General features: G+C 42.6%; 2 protein-coding genes across 3 annotated transcripts; one reads left to right on the forward strand and one right to left on the reverse strand.

Moving 5' to 3' along the window:
• Positions 1-599: 599 nt before the first annotated feature.
• Positions 600-8,775, reverse strand: LOC138584081 (cyclic AMP-responsive element-binding protein 3-like protein 4). 2 transcript variants are annotated; one of them, XM_069656219.1, is made up of 10 exons: positions 8,638-8,775; positions 6,111-6,248; positions 5,756-6,029; positions 5,247-5,371; positions 5,070-5,159; positions 4,803-4,909; positions 3,630-3,698; positions 3,317-3,401; positions 3,058-3,151; positions 600-2,772 (listed from the first exon to the last, which is right to left on the reverse strand). In XM_069656219.1, exons 2-10 carry the CDS (start codon positions 6,243-6,245, stop codon positions 2,456-2,458), a joined length of 1,296 nt encoding a protein of 431 aa, XP_069512320.1. In that variant the 5' UTR covers positions 6,246-6,248; positions 8,638-8,775; the 3' UTR covers positions 600-2,455. The 2 variants fall into 2 exon arrangements, with proteins under 2 accessions (XP_069512320.1, XP_069512321.1); XM_069656220.1 differs by lacking the exon at positions 8,638-8,775 and adding an exon at positions 8,421-8,499.
• A 1,165-nt stretch (positions 8,776-9,940) lies between these two features.
• On the forward strand, positions 9,941-12,075 carry LOC138583550 (histidine N-acetyltransferase-like). The gene is given in 3 exon segments (XM_069655407.1): positions 9,941-10,006; positions 10,693-10,809; positions 10,972-12,075. Coding segments are annotated over 3 exon segments (960 nt in total). The 3' UTR covers positions 11,749-12,075.
• The last annotated feature ends 2,515 nt before the right edge of the window (positions 12,076-14,590 follow it).

The following is a 14,590-nucleotide window of genomic DNA, read 5'->3' on the forward strand; positions in this document are numbered from 1 at the left end:
CAACATGAACACAAAATACACAACATAATGGAAACAACACCTGTACATTACGATGGTCAAACTGTGTTAATAACACCTCCTCCCCCCTGTGTTACCTGCGTGCCAAACCATTACATCATCAAACTCTCCGATGACACGGCACTGGTGGCACTGATGAAGGAAGGGGAGGAGCCAGACCGTTACCTGGACACAGTCAACAGGGTGGTCCAGGTGTGTGACCATAATGCTCTTGAGCTCAACAGTCTCAAAACAGAGGAGATCATCTTTGGAGCCACACAAGACATCTGTGCTGCTCCAGTCACAGTGCAAAACCACCCTGCGCCCTTCTCTTGTCCTGCATGAGGCGCTATAGGGTGCCAGGCTGCAAGAAAAGTCAGTACAAACATTATTTTGTTCCTCACCCTATCACACTGCTGAGCCAATCAAAGTGGGGTGGAAGAAGGTGATACCCCCCATACAGGTACTACGCCTCCCCACCCCCCTCCCAACAAATGATGCATGATGTGGGACCAGCGCTTGATAATATTGTATCATGTGACGATGGGTGATGAGACGTTTGTTGTTGTGTCGTTCTGTCAGATTGTTCAGCGCATGTCAACATAGTTTTATCTTAAATAAGTGATGAATAACTCAGACAGTACCGACTGCTCTGTTTTAATAAAGTCAAAATAACTCAGGAGCAAATGAATGAATGAAGCCGTCTCACATAAACGTTACAAACAGACGAGTCGCTGCACTGCTGTTAGAAATCAAAAATAAGGTTTGACTGGTTTTTATTTGATTCCACAGATTGAATCTCATCTCAGATCCAGGAAAGGCTAAAAAGGTCAAAGGTCGTTTCTCAGTCTCCATCCTGTAACTACAGAGGAGCTCAATAAATACATGAAACTTTCTTAATGAAGCAGAAAAGAATCAATAATTAATCATTCAGACAGACTTCTGACACATTCAGAGTTAGAATAAAAAAGTCCCTCTTACAAACAAAAACAATGTTTAACATGTTCCACATTATTTACAAAAAGCTCAAAGTCACTTTACATGTGTTTCTTTTATTACACAACAAACTCTCGGTCCTCCTGAGAAAGGCACCTTCAACCTGAACACGTCTGTATTGACTTCATTTAATTATTGAATATTAATATTCTGATACCCGACAGGATTGTCACCGTGTTACACTCGGCTCCTTAGATTGTCTAATTCGATCGAGTTGGTGGATTCAAAGGTTCATACTGAGACAGATACATATGGCAGCAAACCAGCCCAGCACACCTTCTGCTGAATGAGAAAGTTCAACTGGCAAAATGACTCTAAATGAGTGTTTCAGATTTAACATCAGCGCACACATAAAGCAGCACTGTGTCGGAGGCACTGACAGACCCGACAAAGCTTCATGTTGTTCCTAATCTGCATCATGATGTTGTTCTTTCAGCAAACTGAAGAGCCGTTAATTAAAGTCGATCACAAGAAAATCTGTTTCTGTTTGGGCTTCATCCCGCTGCAGGAAGCCAGAGTGCAGCCTCTGTGTAACTTCCTGTTTACAGTGAGACTGAGACTCAGCACAGACAGATGAACGGGCGCTCCTCCGGGGGATGGGACGAACCGAGAGATGACAGCGTTTATTTAGCAGACACATCTGGAGGGAGAATTTACCTTTGATCTGAACACACGGTCGCTGCTCGAGCTGCTGACTGGACTGTAAACATGCAGCACACGGAGGAGGAAGTGTTGGCTGGAAGTCGTTTGTCACTAAACACTGGCTACACCGAAGAATACAGAGAAGTTGCCCGTCATTCCCAGAGGCAATTACTGTCGGCCGGTTCCGAGATTGTTATTTGTGCGACATGAAATTATGGTTGCATAAAGTTCCTGTTTCAGCCGCAGTGAGGAGAGTTTATCCCGAAGCTTCCCCACATACAGCCAGTGAGGAGGGTGTGGTTTGAGAAGGCCCGTACTGTCCTATTATGAAGAAAAGATGGCGGACCAAAGTAAAAAGCAGCTTGATGGTCAAAAAGAAAATCAATTCACCTATTGCCAATCAATTTTTGTCTTTCATCTAGATCTAAATTATTAAAATATTACACGTTCTTAGCGGCGTCTATGTTGTTCTTAAATCAGGACGTAAGATCTGAGCACACACCGACGTCAGAGGACACTTTACAGGAAACAGGAGCATCCGAGGATCCGCTTAATTTAAGGTTTAACTGTGGTTACAGTTTGAAAAATGATTTCTGTTTATAAAATCCATCAGAGGACAGACGGCCGTGTCTCCGTCTTGTTTTATGATCTGCATATTTTTTTAAGCCATCACTAATCAGTTACCTCCTGACCGATATGGGCTGAGCATTTTCAGCACAGATTACTCAGAGCGTCCACTGCACCTCATGTTGCTACAGCTCATCACAGGCTCGCCTTCATCCACCGCTCATGTGTCCCGACAGGAAGTCAAACAGTCTGTCTACATCTCATCGGCGTGTGCAGGTTTGCCGGGATCACGACTTCCTCCTTTCGACCTCAAACCCATCGCCTGCTGCTCAGTCTGCCCAGCAACAAGAGCAGAGCTGTTCCCTGATTGGCTCCCCTCTACGGCTGTCCCATCAGTTTTTTCAGGGTTGTCTTTTGGTTCTTGGAAGCTGGAAGCAGCAGCATCCGGGGCTCCTGATTGGCTGACCTCAGACGGCGGTGATGAGGAGTCTGACTGGAACGCAGGACCGTCTGCTTCCTCTGCTGCCGGCTGGGAGGAGGCGGGGTCTGTCAGGATGTTTCTGGAAATAACTGGAAAGATGCAGAAATATATTTTTTTCTACTTTGTTTCTACTGTTTTTAAAGTAACACAAAATATAAATGACTCTCTCACAGCTGCTTCTCCGCTTTGTATTCATGTAACGCTTCATAAATAAACTTTACTATAATTATTACTCCATTAAAAACAAGTCAGAAGGGTAAAACATTCTCCAGACACAAACAACGATCTGTGATGTTTTATGAATTCTGTAACCGTCTGTGACTCTGCATGCTGAATATTTTCAAAAACAGGAAGTGACATCATCAGGCACTGACCTCCTGTGGGTCTGTAGTCGTCGTCTGCAGAGGGGTGCCGTTTGAACGGACTGAAGCTCGGCATGATGATCAGACCGAGAGAGACCAGGATGATCTGAGGACACACAGGAACCAGATCCTCTCTTATTTTACTGTTTCAGTCACAACAAGGGAACTGGTACCAGTATAAATAATGACAAAATATGCAAACTCTCTCACACACACACACACACACACACACACACACACACACACACACACACACACACACTCTACCTACCAGTAAGCAGGTGCTGGTCTGAGCTCCTTTAGTGACGGTCTGTTTGATCAGAGACTGAAGCTGTCGCAGCTGAGCCAGCAGAGACCTGAACAACAGGGGGAAGAACGAACACGCTGGTTTATGGTGGCAGACGATGTGTCGTACTTTAGTTAGTTCTCATTATTATCTTCTCCAGTGGGACATTTAAAATGATATGAGAAGGGAGAGCAGAAAGAAGACAACAGCGCCCTCTGCTGCTGGAAACACATTTGAATTGTGTGCGCAGTGTAACTGCTAGTAAAGAGTCAATAATCAATAATAACTGAGGTCGTACATGTTGCGTTTCTCCAGCTGCTCCACCGTCCTCTGCAGCTCCTTGTTCTGTGCTGAGCACGCTGCAGCCCTGTTCTCACACACACACACACACACACACACACAGTTATTGTAATATTAGAGCTTTAACTTGTGATTATTTTCATGTTTTCAGTTTATGATGAGGACTTGAGTTTATAAAATAACTAAAACTTTTCAGACTCAAAGACGACGATTCATTGACTGTTGGCTAAGCAGCTAAAAGGTGCAATACTGCCACCAACTGAACTGGAGTGGAACAGGAAATACAGTTAGACTTCCAACACTAAATTGCTACTACTACAAGCTACACTTTCTCAACTCAAGCCACAACACAAGGCTCTATAAAGTGAATATTTTACATAACATAACAGAAACTCCCATATTAACGAGGATAAATGACCAAACTCAAGATTGAAGCAGCGAGAGTTCTCAAATCCTGCTCTGAGCTGAGGCGGCCTGTGTAAGCTGAGAAAACCAACACTGCAACATTTAACAGTCCTTCATAAACACACACAGAGGCAGTGTTCTTTTTCTCTATGAAGGATAACTTTTAGCATTATTGTCTCTGTTACATTGATGCGTTCGTAGCATAGAGCCGTTCAGCAGACTCTTGAAGCTTTTATCTTGACTATAATTACTGTGATTATTTTCATGTTTTCATGACAGTTTACGATGAGGAGTTGAGTACATAAAATAACAAAAACCTCCCAGAATCGAAGATGATGAAGCGAAATGTCTTTTTTAGTCCAACCAACAGAAGAAAACCAAAAGTGCTTCACAAGCGAAGAATGAAACTGAGACGTCATAAAATCAGCAGGTTTGAAAAGAACAGAAACCAAAACAGTGAAGGCAAAAAAAACCATACATACACGGCTCGTAAAGAACTAATAAAACAGGGAGAAAGGCCACGAAGAGCCTTTAAAGTAATCTGATGAATCGAATGTAAACAAACGGGGAGCCGATGTGAAGAGGCGAAAATAGGAGTGAATTAAGTGAACCAGTTCTCTCGTTAAAAGCAGCAGGTCTACACATCAGCCAGTCACGAAAGAACCCGGTCCACCAGACTTTTCCTTTCTCAACCCACAGTGACAGCAACACGCGGCCTGGTCTCAACGGTCCAGACTGTCGACATTCAGCCAGTCAGCGTGCGTACCTGCCCTCCAGCCCATCGATGTACTCCTTCCTCCTCCGCCTGCTGTCCTGAGCAGACTGCTTGTTCCGGATTTTTCTCCGAACTTTCTTCAGGATTCTTTCCTCTGCCTAAAAATAAAAAAAAAGTTTGAAAATAAATCGAAAACAAAATCACAAACTGCCTAAAAGTCTATTTGTTTAAAGGACAGATTAACCTGTCGTTATCTAACTGGTGCAAAAAGGTTTATAGTCTCTGAAGAAGAAGCGAGGTCTCCTTCAGCAGTCTGACCTTGGTGAGAGGAAGGTTGTTGGGCAGAGAAATTCCCTCCTGAGTCAGCAGCTTCTGCTCCTCCTCTGTCAGCTGGAGGTCTGGATACAGCTGAAACAGTAGAAGAAGAAGTCAGTCCTCCAGGTCAAACCGACTGAATTCTCGACAGGAAGACACACAAAGAAATAAAAGTCTCACCAGGTCAGCGTCGGGGCTGTGAGGCTCCGTGATGGTCAGACTGCCGTCGAGGCGAGCAGCAGGGATCACGGGCAGCTCGTTAACAATGCACGAGTCTGGAAACAACACCTGAGAGCTCCACTCATCTGCACGGGACAGGAAGTGACATCACAGTTACTGATGAGGAAAAGGTGACTGATTAAACTGCATGTGTTTGAAAATAACTGGTTTACATTTGTGACACTAGCTTAACTGCAAAGAAGCAAGCTCATCTAAGTAAGAAAAACACCTGCTGAGATTCACCTGTTCTTTCATCAGATACTTCCTGACTTTAAGAAACAAATACATTCATGATTTTTCTGATTTATTTGGGATTTTTCTGTTAGTTTTTGTACAAAATCAAGATTTCAGGCCTGGTAGGTAAGAACGAGCATGTATTCCTGAGTCTCTCTGAATGAGCTTTAATGTAAACCTTAGAAGGACTGAACGTTACAGAAACCGTCACACACACTGGTCCTCAGACTCCTCACCGAGCTCTATAGAGATGATGTTCTCTTGTCCAGGTTCAGTCTTCACTCCGCCCAGGCTGCTGATGTCATAAACCACCTGGTAGATGGTCGCGGGGGCCGGCTGGGGGGGCGCCGTGCTCACCGCTGTCACCAAGCTGACGGGACTCTCGACTACGGGATCCTCAGAGATGCCGCTGTCGCTCTCAGATGAGGTGTCTACAGCCGGCCCGCTTGGGAACACCTCGTTAGGGTCGACACCATGAAGGACGTCCTCTGATTCACTGTCATTCAGTGTCTAAGAGAGACACACAAGCTGCGTCAGGTAAACCTCACCTGCATCTAATTCTATCACACACGTGCTTGGGTGCACACTCACACAGTCGGGGTCCACTGCCCAGTCCTGCAGGGGTTTCTCTGAGCCGTTGAAGATGAGTTCAGAGCAGGAGAAAGGAGCGTCGAGCTGCCAGCTTCCCACATCGCCCGGAAACAGCTCCCCGCTCTCCGCATCCATGACCTGAAACACAATTAAACAAATCTGTCTTTTACCAAATGTAACATTTTACATTTATTCAAGGACTATAGTTGAGTACCAATTAGAGTTCTTGTACTTTACTTGAGTTACTGGATAAAGTTTTTAGCCCATTACAAAAACCTGAAAACTTCAGATACGTTCTAAATTCTGTTTTTTCTACACTAAACATATCAGAGAGTTTTCAAAATGTGATGTTTTGTTGTGACTTAAACTACCCATACGTTTAAACAGTTGCAGAGTAAAAACATGTCCTGGTTTAAGCTTCTCAGATGTTTTGGATTTGCAGCTTTTCCTCTGATTGTCTTAAATAACCTTTTTGTTATAATTTAGAGGTTTGGACTGTTGGTTGGTCAAAAAAAGCTTTGTGAAGGTGTCACTTTGGGCTCTGGGTCATGTGATGAAACATTTCTCACTTTTTTTTACAATTTTTATAAACCAAAAAATCAGTTGATAAATGGACAAAAATGATTTAGTTCCAAGTGGAGTGCCACAAGGCTCCGTCCTGGGTCCTCTTTGATTCAGTCTTTTTATGTTTACACAGGAGCCATTATAAATTTGCACAGTATACTGACTTCCATTCACTTTTATGCAGATAACACCAAACACATATTCTACAGCTGAATCTAGACCTAACAGAGGTCCGTGTTAACCGCCTTCGCTATCCTGAATGAGCCTTGAATTAAGAACTCTGGGTGTTATCATCGATCCTGATCTCATCCAGCCCCGTTTAGTTGTTTAAAGATTATTTCTAAGGTCAGACCTCTCTACCAGAGGTGCAGAGACGCTTGTGAAGTCCTGACTTTAAGTAGGTTTGACCACTGTGATCCATGTCCATGATCCACAAAAAGTCCATAAATTAGTTAAAGCTCATCCGGGGAGATTTCAAAGTGTCTGTAACGGCTCCAGGTCCGTTACAAGATCAACGTTAAGATTCTTGTATTTTTCTATGAATGCATTTAATAGATGAATTTTCTGCCCCTAATAATACACATTACACACTATTTACATTAACAGTATTTTAAGTTATAACTGTTCTGTACACTTCATTTCTTTTAGATGTTGTGCACTTTAGGTGGCTTTTTCTTTAAAGAAAGATGCTATAAATAGGGTTAATTATTATATTAAGGATTATAGTGACAAGGTTCCCTGTGAGTACAGAAATAAAAAGGCTTTTGTCTAATATTCAGACACAAAGTTCTGCGGTCACAGCGAACATGTGACAGCAAAGTAAGAGAAAGTAAACACACCACAAATCAAACAGCAGGATAAAGAGTCTGTCTGCTGATCCTGACAAACCCAGGTGACGAAATACTGGAGGAGGATATCCTGGTGGGTACACACCCACAAACACACACACACACACACACACACAAGCACACACTCCTGGCCTCTGATCGTACCTGTCCGACTGAATAGAAACTTGATAAGCTGCTAAACGTGTTTCCAGTTTTTCGTCTTTGGTGTTGTTGCTTTTACTTCAGTAAAAGGTCTGTGTTCTTATAAAGCACTTTAAAGGCTTATTTTCCCTTTTTCTGAGTGGTGGAAGAAGTATTCATATCTTTGTAATAATAGAAATACCACAATTTAAAAATAATCTTCTACAAGTAAAACACCTGTATTCAAAATCTTAAATTAAACTATGCAGCAAGCAAATGTAAGAGCCCATTCTCTTACATTTTTTCTACATTACATTATTATAACTTATTGTACGATTTAATATTTAGATTTTATTTTATTGATTTTAATATCGTAGCTGTCTGCACGGGGATAATTGTATTATTATTACACTGTTTGGAGGTTTCATTCACTGTAAAACAATTAATTGTGTTTTACACGATAATTAGGTAATTTCTTAAAAAGCACCTGATACAGGTAGTGCAGTAAAAGAACAACATTCCCCTCTAACATGTAGTTGACGTATAAAAGAAAGCATTCATTTAAACACAAGGACTTTTATTATTTTTGTTGCACTAACTTGTAAGATTTTATTATTGTTGTTGGCGGAAGTGGAGCTAATTTTATTTGTTGTTCATACTGTTTGGTGGTTATATTTACAGTATAACAATGCAATGGCATGTAGTTGAAGTAAAAGAATTAAGTAGCATGAATTAAAACATGAAAGTCAAGCAGAAGAAACTTGAGTAAATAACTTACAGAAACTTCACAAGTGATTTCCAACTTCCATGAGCCTGTTTTTGTTTTTAAGGATATTCACAAGATCTCGAGGTTCTTCCAGGCCCGCGTGAAGCCTGTTATTAGCTGTTAGTGATCCGTGTATTAATGAGCTGTTAGCTGGTTGTCAGCGCTCAGGCCTGATCCTGGTTCATCCGGATCAACAGGAGATAACAGCCCATTTAACGTTAATACTCACTGCACAAAAACGCTCTTCTTCTTCGTCGTCTTCTTCTGGGTATTTCCGGTTCTTTAGAAACCCCGGTTCTTCCTCACGGAGCGGCCCCTCCGCCGCTGCAGGAGGACCGACAACACAAACACACAACACGCTGCTTTCCTTTGCTTCACTGTAAATAAAAAAGTCCAGCTGGCAGAATACAAGTCCGCTTCCGTCTTTTCTTCTTCTACGCCTGTATTTTGTCCGTCTTCTTCTTCTGTTGATTATTTTTCTGGCATACAGGGTAGCTTACAGCGCCACTTGCTGTATGGGAAGAGTCTCTGCAGCGTCAAAAAGGCTCGTAGAGACAGGAAATCCGACAAAAACAAAACAAAACTAGAAGCTAAAATAGACTAAAAGTTAGCTCAAATTATTCTTATTTAACTACTTTTTTATGCTGTAAAATATTTTGATCTACAATAAATAGTATTTTTTAAATCTGTAACGCATCAAAAAGTATTTATTAAGAAGAGTAAAAAGATAAAATTAAAATACTTAAGTATAAATCTAAAGTCCAAAAAGACCATATAAGATAAAGATAAAAGATAAAGATAAAAGATCATACCAGGTATATTACATAAATAAACATTATTATTTCCTCTACATATAAAACCATCATACACTCCTTAGTAATCTTCAAAAGTTACAGAACAGTTTCTTTGATATAAAACATAAGGGCCAGTGAAATAAACGTATTCCCTTCAAATAGAAATAAAGAGTTCGTCCTGAATAAAGAAGAAGAATGCTTTTGACATGGTAGAAACATTTTAAATTAATTCATATTTTGACTCCAATTTAGCATTTTCAGTAATCCTTTAATATGCGTGTAATACCAAATTTAGCCGGCATGTGACACTTTATCAAATATTAATTTCATGAGATCTGTCTCAGCTCACTTTGTTTACTTAAGAAGCCCCGTTATTCTTGTCATGTTGATTTGAACCCTCCCACCAGCCTGATTCTGATTGGACACAGATGTTTGTAGCCAATAGAAAACCAGCAGAGGGATTTGGGTTCAGAAGTTGCGTTCAAGGTCATCGTTCGTGCTCCTGATGTTTTTAAGGTTGCCTTTGCATGCTCATGAAGCACTGCTTTTATGTTGTGGCTCTTGAACGCAGCTCAGGATCGGTGCTCTGCCCTCCTTTTGCTGACTGGAATCCTCTCTGTGTAAAAAGGGGAAAAAACAGAGGGAACTTTTCAAAACAAAAAGCAAACTTTTTTGAGACTTTTAAAACAGCCTACACCAACATCTCCTTCTCTGAGTTAGCTGAAATCAGCTTCTCGGATGTCTGCAGCTCAGGAAACCTGTGACGTGGTGTGCAGCTTGGCAGAGGAGCAGGACTTCCAGCAGGTCCCACATGTTTCCTTTCTAAGCTTTATTTTTCTGCCTTCTGGTTTGTAACGACTTCGATCTTATTTTTCAAACTTGGTCATTAGTATACTGAAGCTTTGCAGCCTGAACCTTAACCTCAGGTAACTTAAGATGAAAAGATACGTTTGGAGTACTTAAGACACTCAAGTTCCTGTGAAGCAGCTAGCTGATTTATGGATTGACTTTGAAAGAAAATACAACCCATAAACTACATTTAACATGTGGGCCTGGCCTCCCGGTCACAAAAGTGAAGCCAATACTGAAACTTAAACCTGAATTTGCTCTAGTGGCCAGCAGGGGGCGACATCATCGGAAGAAAAAATGCTCCTCCTCCTCTCCTGATTTATTCCCTCAGTAAACATGTTGCTAATGAGTTTATGGTCTCAATCTCTAGTTTCAACTTCAACACAGCATGATGTTCATTTAGTCACTGATGCTCCCATTTAGAGTCACACAGAGCAGGGAGAGGGGAGGGGTTAGGGCGGGGCCACCTGTCACTCAGGATAGTGACCTAGAAATTAGTATCTACCCTCTCTCCCTGATATGGTCACCTCTGACTTCATAAAAAAACCAAGATGGCGACTAAAACACCGGACTAGAGGCTTGACACTTGTCATTTAACAATAATTTGTTGTTTTTTTAACATACTTGTATTCATGTTTCAGGTCCTGAACATCTGCAGTGACGCCTTCGATGGACTGGACTACATGCCTGTTACATTCCACCGCTGGCTGCACGAGCCAGGACGACTCGTCTTCATCACAAGGATGAAGAACAGAGTGGTGAGGACTGGAGACAAACGCCATAAAAGAAAAATGAATTGTGCAGTTTTCTGGATGTTTTCTGTTTGTTGTAATCTTAAGTTTTCAAACTGCTTTACATTTGACTTTTGTTGTTTTTTTTAGTATGCTAATTCCACCTAAGCTCGCCTGCTCCCCCTACAGGTGGCCCTGGAGTCTGCTCTCCTGGTTGACGGTGGTCAGACGGGTGTATTCCAGGGTCTCAGGGTGGCTCCTGATCTGAGGGGCCGCGGCATCGCTGGCGCCCTCCAGAGGCACATCCATGAACACATCCGCCTTCATCACCCACAGGTCTCTGCTGTCAGGCTGGGCCGAGGAGACCAGCCTTCACCTCAGACACTGGCCAAGTATCGACTCATAGCCAAGGAGGTGTGTGTCATTACAGGGACACTTTTAGTGTCTTAAACACTTGTTATCTCATAAAGGCAGCTGCAGCACATTCAGCAAAAACCGAAGGGAAAGAATCTGACCTTTCTTATACTACCAGTGATGTTGTCTGTCGCCCCCTGCAGGCCATCTTGTCTCTGTGCTGTGAGGCAGCAGACCTCGCCCTCTTTATTACTCTTTAAGCCCGTGGAGGCCAACATGGAGGTGCTGCGCCGCAGGGGGCTGACGTGGATCGTTGACCGAGAGTTTGAGCCCACCACCTTCAGCCTGTGCACCACACCGTACGCTGTCCCCTACCGCCACGACGCCCTGCACTTCAACATCAACATCTTCGGCCGCAGTCTGGCTTCAGTGTGCTCGGTGTTCGTGGCTCAGCTGGAAGCTCTGCTGCCCAGTCTCAAAGGTTACCTGGTCTTCTACACCTACGTGGACCCTGAGGTTTGGTCGGGGCTCCACCAGTTCTGCCAGAACAACAGCAGAGTGTCGTTCTTCCACAACTACTGTGAGGAGGTTATACTGGAGAAAGACCTCTGAATGAGGATTTAAGGTCTGACTTCTTCAAAGAAAGAAGAGGGGTTAAAAAGGGAAAATGCTTGTATACTTGTGAAAATCCACTGGCTCCTTGAAGGTTTTAAGGCTCCTGATTCAAACCAAAATGCATTTTGGGCTACCAGGGTACTTTACTGATGTAGGGTTTGCTTGGATTGTAGGGACCTCCATAAAGTTTTAGTTCCTTGGCCTCCTAGGTGGTCTTGAGGGTTTCCTTTGATACACTCTGAAGCAGGGGCGGACCTGGACTCTCAGACCAGAGGGTGCGTAGCTTTCTCGATGGGCCCTTCTTCATAAATTTACAACTATAAAATAGCTGATATATCTTCTCCTATTGCATGAAAGGTCTTAGATTGCGCTTTGGAGAGCTAGCGTGAGCATGCGCTGGGAACTTACAGCGGGCACAGCAGTGACCCGGAGAGTGCAGAGATCAGGCTGCTGCCAGAGACTAACTGACCTGTTATTTTTGTGTGAGTGCGTCCTTGAGACATATTTCTCTTTGCAGAACCACAAACACAAGAAATAATCATGTCCATGTTTGTACTGTTGCTCAAAGGTTGTTAAAAACTGGCATGATAAAGTGAAGCTGTCACAGGGCCCTGCACCGGACACAGAGAGCCTCTTTACCCTCTCTGGCTGACTGTCGAGGCAACTCACAAATACACCAGAGAAAAAACCTGATTTTGTGCGCTGGTTTAGCTCAGTTAGAGCAGGTGCTCCATATACAGAGGCGACAGTCCTCTGACGCTCTGATCACAGGTTCAACTCCCAGTTTGGTGCATGTCACCCCCACTCTCTGCTCCCCACATGTCCTGTCTCTCTTCAGCTGTCCTGTCCAATAAAGGCAAAAAACAAACTGATTTTGACTCCTATTTTCGATGCGTTTTAAATCTGTGTCAGAGAGTCAGATCACACATGGACTCCATAGGTGCGGCGCTGTCCACAGTGCTGAAACCATATATAGCTATGTGGTTGAAACGTAGCTTATTAGGGGGCCTCCTCTGAGCTTGGACCCTCGGGCAGCTGCACCTTCTGCCCCCGCAGCTGGTCTACCACAGCTCTGGATTACATGAAATATTGGAGTTTGTCTGGGGTTCCTGGAGGAGTAGTAGTTAGTTGTGTTTTGGACAACAACAATAAGTTTCAGAAGGTGAAGAGAAGATACCAGCGGCCTTCCAGTGACCCACAAACTCAGGATGAGTTCAGGAATGAGTTTCTCAAAGCAGTATCTTTTGATCTACAGCGCTGAAAAGGGTCCTTAGGATTTGATTCCAACTTCATTTTGAGGTGCATATTTTCACCTAATCGGCACACAAGCTCTTTTTTATCCTCTGCATGTGATGTGACATAACACTTAGTTTTTATTGTGGTCTGGAAGAGACGGTTCACAGTTTATGATCTCACATGATTTTTATTGTACATCCATGTTACCTGTTCCCTGTTCCTGCTTTACAGAGGGTTCAACACCAAATACAAACGTTTATCCAGGCGCCAAGTGTCAGATGAAGCACGACTAGTCCCTGACATACACACCATTTAATGAACAGTTAGCATGTTGTTGTTATTTATGGTTTCAATGTCTTTGTTGTGAGCATGTTTATTTTGTACAGGTGTGGGAGGTGTGAGGGGTCCCTGGGCGACTCTAAAAGGAGCTGTAGGGGTATCAAGAGACTACCTGGGCTTCTGGAGGACTCTTTAAAGGGTTCAGACTGTTTTCAGTGGACCTAAACAACCTTTAGGGATTCATGGAGGAAGACTTTAGGGGGTTTCAGCACCTCTTCACAGGGTCCTTGTAGAACTGTGGGGGGGTCTTGCAGGTTTTAAGGACCTCTAGCAGGATGCAAATGGTTCTTGACCTTTAGTTCAGGTTCATGAAGGCTGTTGCTTCTTAAGAGGGTTTTTATGATTGTTTAGTTCACCTTTATCTAAGTGCTCTTGAGGGGTTCCAAAGGCATTCGAGGATCTAGCCCAGACTCATGACTGTTCCTGGAGGGTCTTCTTTATTTCTTTAAAGGATTCAAAAGAAAATATTTAGGGTGAGATGTTTTTATCATCCCCAAAAGGCAAATTTTTACCACATAAATAACTGGCAAATATCAAACAATATTTACAAAAAAAGCAGTAAATACATTCATAAAAATCTCAATAATTTATTTAAAGGCCAAAAGCAGAAGCTGTAAACAACTTCGTTCAACTTTTCTTGAAACTTCGCCGACTTCCTCACGAGGTTCACGTGATCTTTGAAAGAGCGTTCGGGTGTTTTTAAACACATTCGTCGTCTCTGGATATTTTTCAGGGATATTTTTTAAACTCTTAAATAGATAAATAGAATTTTAAATGATTTTAAGATTACCCAGCGGTCTAACGATGTTTCCAGTGGCCAAAATATAAAATGTGCTCCATAAATCTGCACATGAAGACCAACACCATCATAAAGACAGACTTCATGTTTAGTGTTTGAGTTCACTTTGACCTTTGGCCCCTGTGACTTCAGTACATTTTAACCATAAAAAGAAAAGCTACATAAAAAGATAAAGATCACCTGCATCATCACCTTTGCTTGGGTTTGAAGAACTTTATGTGGATTATTTACAACGGAGCAGACGTTGTTTCCTCTGTTGTGTACTGAACATACTTTAATATATATCTTCTTTATGGATTTAGTCTTGGTTTAGTGTAACAGGTGGTTTTTGTTCTGTCTTAACGTTTTCATTCTCTGACAAACAGCCAATAAAGTCAAACATCGCGAGACTGTTGACTGAAGCTTTTTAACACATTTGGTTGATTAATAAGTGTTAAAAACGGTTCGAGGATCTGAGTTCAGCGG

This window comes from Semicossyphus pulcher, unplaced genomic scaffold, assembly GCF_022749685.1.
Source record: "Semicossyphus pulcher isolate SPU_LCO1_2020_fin unplaced genomic scaffold, fSemPul1.0.p SCAF_9, whole genome shotgun sequence".
NCBI classification, from domain to species: domain Eukaryota; kingdom Metazoa; phylum Chordata; class Actinopteri; order Labriformes; family Labridae; genus Semicossyphus; species Semicossyphus pulcher.

Bases quoted from the DNA above. Each gene is read 5' to 3' on its own strand.
- LOC138584081 (XM_069656219.1), bottom strand. From the start codon at position 6,245: ATGGATGCGGAGAGCGGGGAGCTGTTTCCGGGCGATGTGGGAAGCTGG. The intron at 5,160-5,246 runs GTGAGACTTTTA...CTACTGTTTCAG, and splicing joins ACAGCCCCGACGCTGACCTG to CTGTATCCAGACCTCCAGCT. The intron at 4,910-5,069 runs GTCAGACTGCTG...TTTTATTTTTAG, and splicing joins ACAACCTTCCTCTCACCAAG to GCAGAGGAAAGAATCCTGAA.